The 14,168-nt window shown below is 35.2% G+C and overlaps 2 protein-coding genes across 3 annotated transcripts; one reads left to right on the top strand and one right to left on the bottom strand.

The window, feature by feature from the left end:
* The first annotated feature begins 2,864 nt into the window (after positions 1–2,864).
* Positions 2,865–7,457, top strand: LOC108209867 (protein NPGR2). 2 transcript variants are annotated; one of them, XM_017381041.2, is made up of 6 exons: positions 2,865–3,221; positions 3,635–3,900; positions 4,131–4,383; positions 4,542–5,755; positions 6,143–6,296; positions 6,872–7,457. In XM_017381041.2, the coding sequence occupies exons 2-6, from the start codon at positions 3,646–3,648 to the stop codon at positions 7,186–7,188; spliced, it is 2,193 nt and encodes a 730-aa protein (XP_017236530.1). In that variant the 5' UTR covers positions 2,865–3,221; positions 3,635–3,645; the 3' UTR covers positions 7,189–7,457. The 2 variants fall into 2 exon arrangements, with proteins under 2 accessions (XP_017236530.1, XP_017236531.1); XM_017381042.2 differs by having other exon boundaries at positions 2,878–3,221; positions 3,640–3,900.
* Positions 7,458–8,334: 877 nt separating this feature from the next.
* On the bottom strand, positions 8,335–12,837 carry LOC108209953 (calcium-dependent protein kinase 26). The gene is made up of 5 exons (XM_017381170.2): positions 12,628–12,837; positions 11,560–12,262; positions 10,936–11,232; positions 10,247–10,663; positions 8,335–8,866 (listed from the first exon to the last, which is right to left on the bottom strand). Exons 2-5 carry the CDS (start codon positions 12,137–12,139, stop codon positions 8,613–8,615), a joined length of 1,548 nt encoding a protein of 515 aa, XP_017236659.1. The 5' UTR covers positions 12,140–12,262; positions 12,628–12,837; the 3' UTR covers positions 8,335–8,612.
* Between the last annotated feature and the right edge of the window lie 1,331 nt (positions 12,838–14,168).

Raw genomic sequence — 14,168 nt, 5'->3', positions numbered from 1 at the left:
TCAAAGATTGCGGCATCACATTTAACCTTAATCGTATTATCACTAGCGACTGTCCATTGCTCGTCACCATCCGCACTGGTCATATGACCAAGAAAAGAGTCGAATGATTTGTCTTGAGCAAATTTTCATTGACTAAGGACCACTCTAGATGACACCAGTACTTCTGCCACTTCTGAACTTCTTTGATTCTAAACGAGATCATTTCTACTCTTCTAGATAGACCAACAAAGCAAAGCTGCGTTTTATCTATGAGTCACATCCCAACTGTCGTAAGTAGTCGAGAACCAGTCAGTAAAAGAAACCTGTACCTATCGATATCCCCATAGACCTCCAACACTCATTGGCAAAAGAAGAATTTAGCAGCACATGAGCTACAGATTCTATTTCTTGATTGCATATGGGATAGAGTACCTTAATATTTACATGTTTTTGCTGTAACCGGGACTTAGGAGGCAAACATCCCGAGACCGCTCGCCACAGAAAGTGTTTGAATTTAAATGGAATTTTTAAAGCCCGTAATCTCTTCCAACATTTCAGACTAGCACCTGCATTATTCATGTTTTTCAATTCCTGAATCAACACATAAGCTGATATCACCAAATAATGCCCCAGTCTTTCTTTTTCCCAGTACCATACATCATACTCTGATTGATTTATAGGGATCGACAAGATCAAATTCACATCTCTCTCATTAAACAGTTCGTAAAGTAAATCCACATCCCATCTGTTCTCCTCATGAATTAAAATAGATGATAATGACATGTTTTCGAGGGCTGCATTATTAGAAGAGACGTAAGGGTTTCTTGTATCTGGAAGCCATGAATCTTTTACTACATTAATCGACCCTCCAGAGTCCACCCTGCAAGCTACCTCCTCTTTAATAACATTCTGTGCCTCTAAAATACTCCTCCAAACGAAACTTGGGCTACCTCCTAATTTAGCAGACAAGAAATTTGTGTGAGGGAAGTACCTAGCTTTGTAAACTTTCGTCACAAGACTCTCTGATTTTGTTAGAAGCCTTCCACCCTAGCTTCCCAAAAGAGCAATGTTAAAATCATGTAAATGTCGGAATCCCAAGCTACATTCTGATTTGGGTCTGCACATACACTTCCATGACATCCAGTGAATACTTCTATTTCTCTTTGGTAGAAGTTCTCCACCAAAATTTACACAAATTATTCTCCATATCCCTACACATTTCTAAGGCCAGTAAAAATTCAGACATGGCGTAGTTGGGAATCGCCTGCGCCACAGTTTTGAGTAAAATCTCTTTGCCGCCTTTATTTAAGATTTTTCCATCCCATGACTGAATTTTGTCTTTCACTTTGTCCTTCAAAAAATAAGCATGGCGGACTTATTACCCCCAATACAGTTGGAAAGACCAAGATACAAGTTAAACCTCTTTAAAGTAATAACGTTAGGACCAACGAAAAAAATTACTACACTATTTATATTATGTTGAGACTAAAAAAATATATTACTTTAGTGAGGATATTACTTTATCGATTATTACTTAATCGTGGTTCAACTGTATTGGCTAGTGTCCTCTGTCTCTGGAAAATCAAGAACTTCATATATTTCAGCCTTATAGTTACTCTCAGAACTTACATTGCGACTGAAAAAAACACTTGACTTCTGCACATTAATTTGTTGGCCAGAAGCTCTTTCAAACATTTGAAGTAAGCTAACAACTCTACCAGCCTCTTCTGTTGATGCTTTACAAAAAATATATCAATCATCTGCAAAAAGCATGTGAGAGATGCTAGGGCTCCTCTTGCGACCCTGATACCTCCAAGCAAACCGACTTTCAAATTTTCACTAGAAAAACGCTTTAATAATTCATAACTACTGTATAATACTCCTTCCGTCCCACCAGGTTGTTTACGTTATTTTTTGACACGTAATTTAAGACTCGTATAAAGTATACTTCCATTATATATATATATATATATATATATATATATATATAGAACAAAGTTCCTTGTAGTCCACATATTCACTGTAGTACCGTAAACCACGTATATTCTGCAACCATAGAATGACATAAAAACATTGCAAAATGTGTTGTTTTGCAAATCATGTTCTATAAGCATCATTATTTTGTTAAAAATTTTGACAATCCTAAACATTTTACAAATTAAATAGTGAAAAACACATTATTATGCAAAACATGTTAAGTTTGCAGAACATATTTACATATTACAGAACATATGTGTTCTACTTGTCGAACATAAATGATTTTCAATATTTTTAATGAAATAGTGATATTTATAGAATGTATTTCACAAACTAACAAGTTTCATACATTTTGTAATGTTTTTATGCTATTCTATAGTTGCAGAACATATGTGGTCTACGGTACTACAGTAAATATGTGGACTACATGGAACTTAACTCTATATATATATATATATATATATATATATTAAAAAAATTCTGAAAAAATATTTGAAGTTTAAATTTTTATTAAAAAAAGAAAAAAATTAAAAATATGTTATAAAACTATACTTTATGAGAGTCTCAAAATACATGCGTACGTAAACTTTCTGGCGGGACGGAGGGAGTATAAATTTAAGCATACCAAACGGGCCATACAGGACTGTTTTGTGGGATTTTCTCATCCTGGGTTATTAGTGGGCTTCTTGCTATGTGGGCTGAGGCTCAACACAGTTTATGGGTTGGGCATGTGTCAAACCCCGCTAACCCCCTCTTGAAGACAAAATAATTACAGTTAAGTCTGACAAAAGAAGCTGCTTTTAAAGCCTGGCATAGAAAGAATAGTCAATGTATTCCATTTCCACGTGGCACACATCCAGCCTCAGACAACTCCTAGTAATTTCCAAAGACGGGTACTAAAACATATGCATAGGGTTTCAGTTCTGTTTTTTTGAATCCCACTTTTGTAACACTTGCTTTAACTTCTTTATTACGATTCAGTTCTCTCTTCTCTTTTTTTGCTTAATAATTTCGTTACCTGAAAATTTACATAAATAAATCCCATCAAAAACCGACTTTTTCAAAGTTTGATGGAGTATTTATATTTACAGCTCAGCTGAAAAGAGATACAAGGAGAGAAGAAAAGTTGGTAAAGACTAAAGAAAGATTCTTGATACTTTTTCTTGGATTTTCTTGATTATAAATGGTGATTTGATTGGAGGATTCATGGGGTTTTGGATTTGTCTACTTGAGGCTTTAGAAGCCTCCTTTTGCAACAAGAACAGGTAAAATTTCTGTTTTTTTGGTGGAATTTAGTTTAAATATCTGTTAATAGTTGTCTTTTAGATGATTTGATTTGTTTTTAGTTAAAGTATTTGAAGTTTTGACTTGGGATTTGGTTGTTAATTGGGGTGGAGTAGGTAGTGTTTATAGTTCTTCTATTAGGGTTGACTTAGATGATTACATATGCAATATGTTCATTGGTTTGCTTTAGGATTGATGTGTATTCTGATGAGGTAACTTAAATGTGTGATCTCTTGTAATTTGTTCAAGTTCTTGACAAAGATATGCAAAACTGCAGACTGATTTGTAGTATTTGTGACAGTTGTATTTTTGTCGGTGTTGGGAATTCCAGTATGTTGTTCAGTTTCTTGTTGGACTAACAATGTTTCTCGGTTGTTTGAATGTTTGTCACAAGGTTAGGAAGGTATGAGGAGTAAGAATCCGATCAAGGAGCGGGGGAAACAAAAAGGAAACAAGAGGTTGGGGAATCTAATGGCGTGCCTCCAATCACCGAAGAAAAATAAATTGGTTGATATGATTTATTCGTCCAAATCACCTGCTAAGGATTATTCAAGAAGTGCCCATTCTTCTCGATCCGATGAGATTGAACATCAACTGGATGTTGGCAATATTGAGGAGGCAGAATCATCTCTGCGCGAGAGCGGTTCTCTTAATTACGAGGTCTTGCTCCGTTTAAATTTCCGTAACACCTCCTTGTTGTGGCTCTTGTTAAATATTTACAACCTCTCATTGCTCTGTCATTTCTTATTCGTGTATTAGTTTTACCTGTTCTAGTTCTGATTTTCTATTTTCTTCTTCCAATTTAACTTTTATCTAAGAAAAGAGTTTTCTGCATTGGGATAAAAAAGTACAGAAAGAAAATTATATAGTTATCTTATTATAAATTGCAGGAAGCAAGGGCATTGTTGGGAAGATATGAGTACCAGAAGGGAAACATTGAAGCTGCATTGCACGTGTTTGAAGGGATAGATATTGCTACCATTACTCCAAAAGTTAGAATTACTCTTGGTTCAAAAGGAGATACTCGGAAGCAACGCTCACGTAGTTTTGCTACCCTGCCAATGTCTGTACGTACAGTCAGTTTGATCTTAGAAGCAATTTTACTGAAAGCAAAATCATTACAAGTTCTAGGAAGATACAAAGGTAGTTTCAGATGTTAGTTCTAATCATGACAGATTTTCTGCATATACACAAGACTTCAGTTTTTATGTGCTCGTCCAATCTCAGGAGGGAGCAATGCAAGCTAGAAGTTACAACAAGCCTGTTATTGTATGGCTAATATGTTTCCCTTGTTTTTGCAGAAGCAGCTCAATCATGTGCAGTTGTTCTGGATATTGTTGAATCTTCACTACCTACAGGCTTGCCTGAAGATTTTGCTGCTGACTGTAAAATGCATGAAACTCTTAATAACTCGGTCGAGTTGCTTCCAGAATTGTGGAAACTTGTGGACTCTCCACGCGAAGTAATTTTCTCATATCGGAGGGCTCTCCTTCATAAATGGAATCTGGACACAGAAACAACTGCAAAAATCCAAAAAGAATTTGCTGTTTACCTATTATATAGTGGTGGAGATGCTTTTCCTCCGAACCTTCGGTTCCAAATGGATAGATCATATGTACCCAAAAACAACATGGAGGAAGCTATTTTATTGCTCATGATTTTGCTAAGAAAAATTTCACTTAAAAAAATTGAGTGGGACCCAACTATTTTGGATCACCTTTCATATGCTTTATCTATCTGTGGGGGACTAAGTGCTTTGGCTACTGAATTAGTGCAACTGCTTCCTGGGGTTATTAAACGCAATGATAGGTACCACAGCCTGGCTCTTTGTCACTATGGAGAAGGTGATGAATTAGGTGCTTTAAATTTGTGGAGAAAAGTGCTAAAGAGCGGAGATGATTCAGATAACATTCAAGCATTATTGATGGCTTCTAAAATTTGTGGTCAGAATTCTAATTATGTAGAGGGTACTGAATATGCCCTCAGAGCTCTGGAGAATGTGAAAGGAACATGTGACGCGAGGGCCGGTGTTGCCAGTTCTTTATTGGGTATTTCACTTTCGGCACACTCAAAATCAAATGTGACAGATTCTGAGAGGGCTAAGATACAATCTGAGTCACTTCTGTCCCTTGAAACAGCTGGAAAAATGACCAAATTGAGTGATCCAGGAATTATTTATCAACTGAGTCTAGAGAATGCAGAGCAAAGGAAGTTGGATGCTGCATTATACTATGCAAAATTGCTTCTAAAGTTAGAAGGGGGTTCTAATATTGTAACATGGATATTAGTAGCTCGGATATTGTCGGCGAAGAAACGATTTTATGATGCCGAAACAATTATAAATGCTGCTCTGGATCAGACTGGAAAATGGGATCAGGGAGAATTGCTACGGACTAAAGCTAAACTGCAAATTGCACAGGGTCAGTTAAAAAGTACAATAAAGACGTATACAGAGCTTCTTGCTGTTCTGCAGGTCCGAAGTAAAAGCTTTGGATCTGAAAATAATCTTCTTGAGGTACTTCATGTCACGACTATTAATTATCTTGCAACAAAAATATTTCTATATTACCCGAACAAATTACTAAATTTATATCAAGTGCTACCATTAGTTATATTCTGTTTGAAATGAACCTTTGGGTTACATTCATGGTAAATTAAGCAAGACGTTTGCACGTCGCCAATAAAATAAGGCAGCACTATTTGGAGGGACTTACTGTAACTGCACAAGTGATGCACTCCATTTTAGGAATGATTTTCTTAAAAGTCGAAAGACTCGAAGGAAATATTGAGGAGACAGCATCGTCTTAATTTATAGAGTTATTATTATCAAAGATCTTTTAATGGTCTAGAGTAGCTGCAGCTTCTCTTCAATATATAGTAATTTTTTGTAATAATGCCACAGGATGCTGTAAACTGGAATAAAAGCTTGGAAATGGATGCATGGCATAATTTGGCGTTTGTATACATAAGCTTGTTGCAGTGGCGAGATGCTGAGATTTGCCTTTCGAAATCCAAGGCTATTAAGCAGCATTCTGCATCTAGATGGCATGCCACTGGTACATGCTTGTTACAATACTGTTAAATACATGGCTTCAAATCTTTAATGAACCACCCACATGACATCATGAACAGTTAGGAGGGTAATTGTGAGAACTCTGAAATGCAGCAAAGCATGAAGAAATCGGAACCTTAAGATGCGACCAGATTTATGCAGTGCAGGCCTAGTGCTTATTAGTAATTTGATTTTAAGATGAATCAAATTAGAATCATATGATCACATTTTATAATTAGAATAATATGAGCACTGTTCTGAATCTGCATGAAATATGAGTTTTTTTTACCATTCCAATGCCTATAACTCCTAGTTCTTTTATTGATATTATTACCATGCAAATCCCTATCTATTGCCAGCAGTTGTTTTTTTACCCTTTTTTAAACTGAACAATAGGCCTTCCTAATATGATCATCTATGGCAACCAGACTCATAGTCGAGCGATGAGCAAAAGGGAAATGCTTTATGTGTATGTATAACATTTAGCATAAAGGACCAAGAATTCTTATTCTTGGGTCGAATCCTTGATCTTACATGCTGTCAAGATAACGTATTCTTGTCTCTTCACGATGATTTTAGGTGTGCTTTTTGAAGCGAAGGGGTTTAACACAGAAGCTCTGAGAGCTTTCGAGATTGCTTTAGATGAAGACCCGAAGCACGTCCCGAGTCTCGTCTCCATGGCTGTGGTCCTTAAACAGGTTGATGGGCCGTCTCTGCCAGTTGTCAGAAGCTTTCTGACAGAAGCATTACGTCTTGACAGGATGAATTCTTCTGCATGGTATAATCTTGGGTTACTCTATAAAGACCAGGGCATCACATTGGCACGGGAAGCTGCTGATTGCTTTGAAGCTGCTACAATGCTCGAGGAAACTGCCCCGGTAGAGCCATTCAGATGATATACAATTTATATTATTTTCTAAGGATTCTTGAAATTTACAGTAAACGAGTTTTAAACCTCTATAGAGCTTAGAGCATAATTACACTGAATTATAATGAGAAAAAACAATGATTACAGAAACTTGTAGTATTTCTGGGATTACAGAAACTTGCAATACTATTTTTGGGATCATGACATGATTCATGTAAGATAAATCCCAGTACATATAAATATACTGTTTTTGACTCGCAAATATTATTGCTTGTATGAGAATAGTTTTTCATGTGAGATTTTTATTATTTTATTTATACATTCAAAATGTATATGTTTATGGACAAAAGCAGCTTCATGCATATTTTTCTTCAGGAGGAATTTGCAGATGCTAATAAAACACAAGAGAATGTGCTATACCCTGTACTTCAGTACTTTCACACTGACACGACATCCTCTTTAGCATTTCTATTTGTTCATTTTCCTTTAATCACATTGACGAACTCAATAGAAAAGATATTATTATTTTCGGTTTTTCTAGTGTGTGCTCGTGTGCACATGCTAAGCGTGAAATTTTACATGTTTGAGAGATTTTGATTGGCTCTCATATTTTAATAATGGTGGACCCCTGCCTATACAACCACCACACGGTCCACACCAATCAAAACCTCCCAAAAATATACAATTTCGAGCTTAGCATGTGCCCATGGGCACATACTAGACAAACCCTATTACTTTTATCATCCCATAGTCCAAACAATACACATTGCACACATCAAGAGCTCGCTAAAAAAGATATTATTATATCTTAATTTTTATTTTAGTAGTTTGTGTTTGTATTCCTGTATAAATGACGTGTTAATGTAAATAATACACATACAATAATTATATCAAGACATATCTTTAAAATTAATAATAAAATTTAATTTAATATATTTATGTGAGGATTTGTACACGAGACATCTAGTAGTAAATTAAAGAATTATATATATTAACTTAGAAAATATTTTTATCTATAAATAGCATATCGAAAACCAAAAAACACCGTCATCAATTGTCATTAACATTTGGACTTAAACAATATAGTATATATAAAGTTTCAGATTATGTAACTGATTGGAGTTTAATAATATAACAGTATTTATCTTGACTGTAAAAAGAAATTGTTCCTATGGAAACAAAGAAGATAACAAAACTTTCATACCCGAGTCAATTGTTTTTACACATCTTCAAACTTATATCTAAACTGTCTAAAAAATGAAACCAACAAGCTGCAATTCCAACTCAAAACAGATGAATACAGAATTATGGGCAACCCTGCTCAATCAGAAAAGCATCACCACTCATGGAATTTCAATAACAAAGGGATGCACGCTTTTACACTCCCCGAGTTCAGCTCCTCAGATCCAATGATGTATTTAGATTGATATAAACTATTACCTCTTCACCTTTCTAGCACACCAAGGATGACCTCAGAGATGATGAGCCAACGATATTTGTGCACGAAGCCCAACGAATAACAGATTCAGTCACTATTAAATCTATAGGATCAAGTTCGCCAAGTCCGATTGTGTGATTCCTTTTGCTACGGATGCTTGTAGGCATAGGTTCACTTTTCCATTCCCCTCTCTGACGTTCTGTCCTGAGCTCCACTACCCCAAGCTCGTCCTCAAGATCAGGCAGCACAAATTTTGGTACCCCTGGATCTGCAAGAAAAGACAAGAGGCAATTTAGCTTGTGGACACTTCTAAGCTGAATATATATATTGGTGCATCAAGTTTTATTAGCCAAAAGTTGATGCACGTAATTTGGCTACTTCGCTTGGCACTAGAAAGAAAAATGAACATGAGAGAGAAAAATAAGTGTGGAATGTAGGCAGCAAGGTCAGACTAACATTAGAGCCTAGGTGGCAGTGGACCCCACTGACAAGTTCTTCTTCTAATTTAGCATATGTACCCTTCAAAACCAAAGAGAGTCAGCCATTTAGATTAAATAATGCTGAAGTCGGTAGATTAGACAGCTAGGAAAGGAATAGTGACTAGTGAAGGAAGTCTGGACTGCAAAAGTGAACAGCACGGTTCAGCTACCGGCGGCAGCTAGCACATGGAAAAGCTGTTAATACCAGAGGTCCCTTAAACTTTTAATCACACATCCCGGCAGGTATATTCCAGTCTCCTTCTATATTCCTTTCATCTGTAGTCCTAAAGATTTAAACAAGAGGTCTTTTTCATGCTTCACCATGACTATTTCTCGAATTTTCATTGAATCCATCCCTTATTGTTTGATGTTCTAACGGAGAATCTTTTTTTTTTAGTTTGGTATTTCGGAATATGCCTTGCAACATGTTACTCTACCAACTTAATATTGTCGAACACCTAGGCACCCACCTGGGTGAAATTAGTCATTCATGACCTCATCTAACTGTCATATAGGAATTAAGTAGCACCTCCAAGAGTCTCCTAGTTGGACTCCTAAATATAATATATACAATGAGCCTCCTTGAAAGTTAGTAAAGTGTCAACTGTCAACTCCAACAATGATCTTTATAATCATTCTTTATTTTATATTTTAGTCAACTCAGAACTAAAAGAGAGGGGAAAGTAGTGGATTAACAGGAGGAATGAATAATTTATTTATTGAAATAAGTTAAAAAGTCATGTGGAGGCTCTTAAAGTAGAGGAGAGAAAAGAGGCTCTTAAGTTTATAAACGAGTTCTTTCTAAAGCATGGCTCGCTCTTTATTTTTCAATTTAAAAGCTCATATAGAGAGCCTCTTGGCGATGCTTAAAAGAAGCCTGTAATAACATAATTTTCCCCCCTCGGAAATTTTTCACATACAAATAGAATTATATAGATAAACTATATAATTTACATCATGTATAAATCATAGAAAGATCAGGGGCCTTGAGTTAAACACTAGGCACCTCAAAATGTACAAGTACTAGAAGTTTCAGAACACTAATATTCTAATCTAATCTTTTCTATTAACCCAAACAGACAAAAACAAACCAATTCCCTAATCTTTTCTTTTAATGCATTCACCGGTAAAATTAAATCATAAGATGTTTATCTGGGGAGGTAAAATACCTTTATCAGATGTTGGCAATTTTCCTTCACGAGCCAATGAGTTATTGCTTTGCTGAACAGTAGAACATGGACTGAAAAAGGTGAAACTTGGCATTGACGGAATCGGGGATGAAAAATCTGGTATATTAGGTTCATAGCTGCTGCTAAAAGAAAACCCTCCAGATATCGAGCAAGGAGTTCTTTGGTCAACCAAGAAAGAAGAAAATGATGATTTGCAGGTAAATACTGGTGAAATCTCCAAGCTTAAGTTGGTATCAACTACTGCAGGTGATACGTCACTGCAGTAGTAGACCTCGTTCATTGCCAACTGTGGGTTTGAAAGACAACTAGTAATTGCCTCTGATTGCCCAAAATTTAGGTTCAATTGCTTCAACTGCTCCCCGCTGGAATGTACCGGATCTTTTAACCAAGAATGAGCTGCAAAAGGCAGTGGCCATAAATTAGGAACCATGTTTGTTTGGTTTGGACAAATATAAGAATGAACTATTTTATATCCATATTAAGTTAAATACATTTTCCATTTAATTAGGGGTGCTGAAAGGATTTTTACAAGTCAATTTTGGAAATAAAGTTTTATCATTAGAACCTCTCTAAAATGATAACTAGAAAAAGCAGATAAGGTGGTTGAAATACAATCAGTTTATATCACCTTCCAAACTTTCAAAGAACAAATACGCAATCAATCTTACCTAGAACCTGCTTTGCTGTAAGCCTCTTGGATGGATCAACACAGAGCATTCCTGATATTAAGTCCTTGGCACATACTGATATGTGATCCCAAATATCCGAAGAAAACCGTAGATCTGCTGCCCTTACAGCATCAAAGATCTTCGACTTCGTCTTTCCCCAAAAAGGAGGTACACCACTTAAAAGAATGTAGAGTATGACCCCGGCACTCCACACATCAGCAGCTTGGTTATAACCTCCTGCGAGTACCTCTGGAGCTATATAAAATGGGCTACCGACAGTCCCGTAAAGATATTGCCCTGTCGACATAAATATTTTTTTTTAAAAATTTGGATTGTACAACATCTAAGTAACAATGGGATCATATTAAAGGTTGACTTTTCCATCTAAAAGAGATAATTGCTTAAAATATGATTTTATATAAATCTTCGCCTTTGACATGATATCAGCTTAAGCAGTTGAAAGAAATTAAGACCTATGAAAGGTTGACTTTTCCATATAAAAGATATAACTGTTTCCTATTAAGAATTTATATAAATCTTTTCTTTTGACATCATATCTATCAGATAAATCAGCAGGTAGAAATTATGCAAGTAACAACGGGTTTAAAGAGACAAAAAGCTAACCAGGTCTGATATAGGTTGCAAGGCCGAAGTCTGCTAATTTGATTGGTGAGGAAGAAGACTTTGTGGCCAACAAGATATTCTCCGGCTTTAGATCTCTATGAACAATACCATTATCATGACAATACATAACCACTTGAAGCAGATGCTTAAAAAGAATTCTAGCCTGAGACTCGCTAAACTTCATCTGTTTTTCAAGCCGATGAAAAAGCTCCCCTCCTGCACAAAGCTCCATAACAAGATGCACATAATCTTCTTCCTCGTACACAGCTTTAAGCTCCACCACATTGGGGTGGCCAGATAACTTGGTCATAATTTCGATCTCTAGCTTAACACTACGCAGGTCCTCTGCAGTTACTAATCTTTCTTTAGATATAGACTTGCAAGCCAAAACTTCACCAGTCAACTTATCCGAACAAGCCCTAATGATACCGAATTGTCCCAACCCTAAATGCTCTCCAAGAACATAGCGGTCCTTAAAGTTTGAAACCTGGGTCGACTCCAAAATCGTCTCGGTCAAACCCGCAACTTTGAAACAATTACAAGGCACAGTTGAAGATTCAGAATAATTGGCCAAGTCCATACCCAAGAATCACCACACACTAAGTAACCCAAACTCTAAGACCTCAATTGCATCTGTTCTATTGACACACACACTGCAATTTAGACTTCAAAGCTCCAATCTTTCTAGTTTATACTGAATAACCTGTAAAAACACCATCATCCAATCTCAATTCACAAAATTTGCTTAAACCCATATTAAATAATAAAAAATAAAAATAACCCATGTGCTAAATTCTCGTACAGATCCAGTTACAGATAGAAGGGGGCGTTAAATTTAACTATACAAAATTAAAGAAAAAGCTTAAACTTGACAGAAATAAAAAGAAACTAGAAAATTCAAACACAAAGAAAAAAGAAGACCAATATAGAAAGACTAATTATGAGTTGAAAAGAAATACCCAAGAAAGAAGACACTTGGGTTTAGCAGATGAATTCCAAACACAACAACACAAAAATTATATGTAAGTAGATGTATAGAGATATAAAGAATGGGTTTGTAGAGGAAACCTGTTAAAGAAAGAAGTCCGTCGTTGCAGTGTGATGAGTTGGAAGTCTAAAGTAGTAATGTGCTGTACTGTTGTTGTTAGAACGAGAGAGAGAGAGAGAGAGAGAGAGAGAGAGAGAGAGAGAGAGAGAGAGAGGAGAGTTCAAAAAAAGCTCCTGAACCGGCAACTGGGACAACTTGTTTTCATTTTACACTAACAACAATCCCACCAGGATTTGCTATTATATTACTGTATTCAGTAATATACTGTGCGGGCTAATCAAATATATACTACAAATCGTTTGAAAAAAAAGATTAAATAGCACATTCCATCCCTTTATTTCGTCATTTTTTTAATTTGGTCTTAAATTTATAGCATTGAAAAAATGCAATTCTAAACTTCGAATTTTTCTTCGTAAAACACACCTCTTATTTGTAGGAAAATTTGGAAAATTTTAAATTTAAATTTTGATTTAGCGTATCTTATAATTTTTTTTATTGTGATGAATTATATCTTAACCAAAACTTTCAATTAAACTTTTTACAAAAACAATTTTGACATGATGAAATTAAATATTTTTCAGATGGACTATTAATACTTTTTCTTACCTGTGAAAGGTTAGATAATATATTGATGTCTTTCTAAAATTATTTTTAAGAACCGAATTTATTAAATATAAGTTCAGCATCTATTTGGAATGATGTTAGGTCTAGTTTATGTTACTTTCGCTGAATTATTTGCATATTTTTATTTTTATTTTTAACATAGGAACCCGCAGCCGCTACCTTTTGGGGTGCGCACCGGGTAAACTCACGAGCTCACGTAATAGACTACAAACCACGTGATTAATTATTATCATTTTTTATTGACAGCCTGCTTTATTTAATATAAAAGAGGTCAAATTTAAATTGCGGTCCAAGTTGGTGAATGTCCTTGGGTCTAATTTAATCTAAGAAAAATAAGGAAGACATGATCAGAGAAAGTGAACTTATGACATCGAATTTTGGAACCCCATTCTACCGAAGTGAACTAAAAACGCTTTCTTATTAAAAAAAAACACAAGATCGTAAAGACTTATATTTTAATCCTAATCTAATTAACAATTATATATTAATATTATTGGAATCGATTTTGATTAATCCCACATTAGTGCTCAACGAAGAAGTAATATATAAGGAAGGACGACAACGAAAAAGTAATAGGTAAGGAAGGACGACAGGATTGAACATCTGATATTTTGTTTCCAAAACAAATGTGTTATAAAACTGCGCTACATTCTTACAATTGGTCTACATCATCATTGTTTAAAATTCATGTCTTATTTTCCACATCTTTATTTCATCCATTCATCTGTACAATCTATTTGAGTATTTCATATTTTTGGTGTCATTTAACATATAATAATAATAAAATAAAAAAGGTGTTTTATACGTATGAAATATGAAAGGAATTTTTCGTAAAAATAAATGAGTAGTTATTTGGGAATGCTCGATCGGGATGAAAGGATCATTTTGTTATGTTTTAAGAAAAATTATATTTATCGGATAGTTGGATATTTCAATT

This window comes from Daucus carota, chromosome 2 (assembly GCF_001625215.2).
Source record: "Daucus carota subsp. sativus chromosome 2, DH1 v3.0, whole genome shotgun sequence".
NCBI classification, from domain to species: domain Eukaryota; kingdom Viridiplantae; phylum Streptophyta; class Magnoliopsida; order Apiales; family Apiaceae; genus Daucus; species Daucus carota.
The sequence above is the reverse complement of the archived record's forward strand: the minus strand, read 5'-3'. Positions and strand labels throughout refer to the sequence as shown.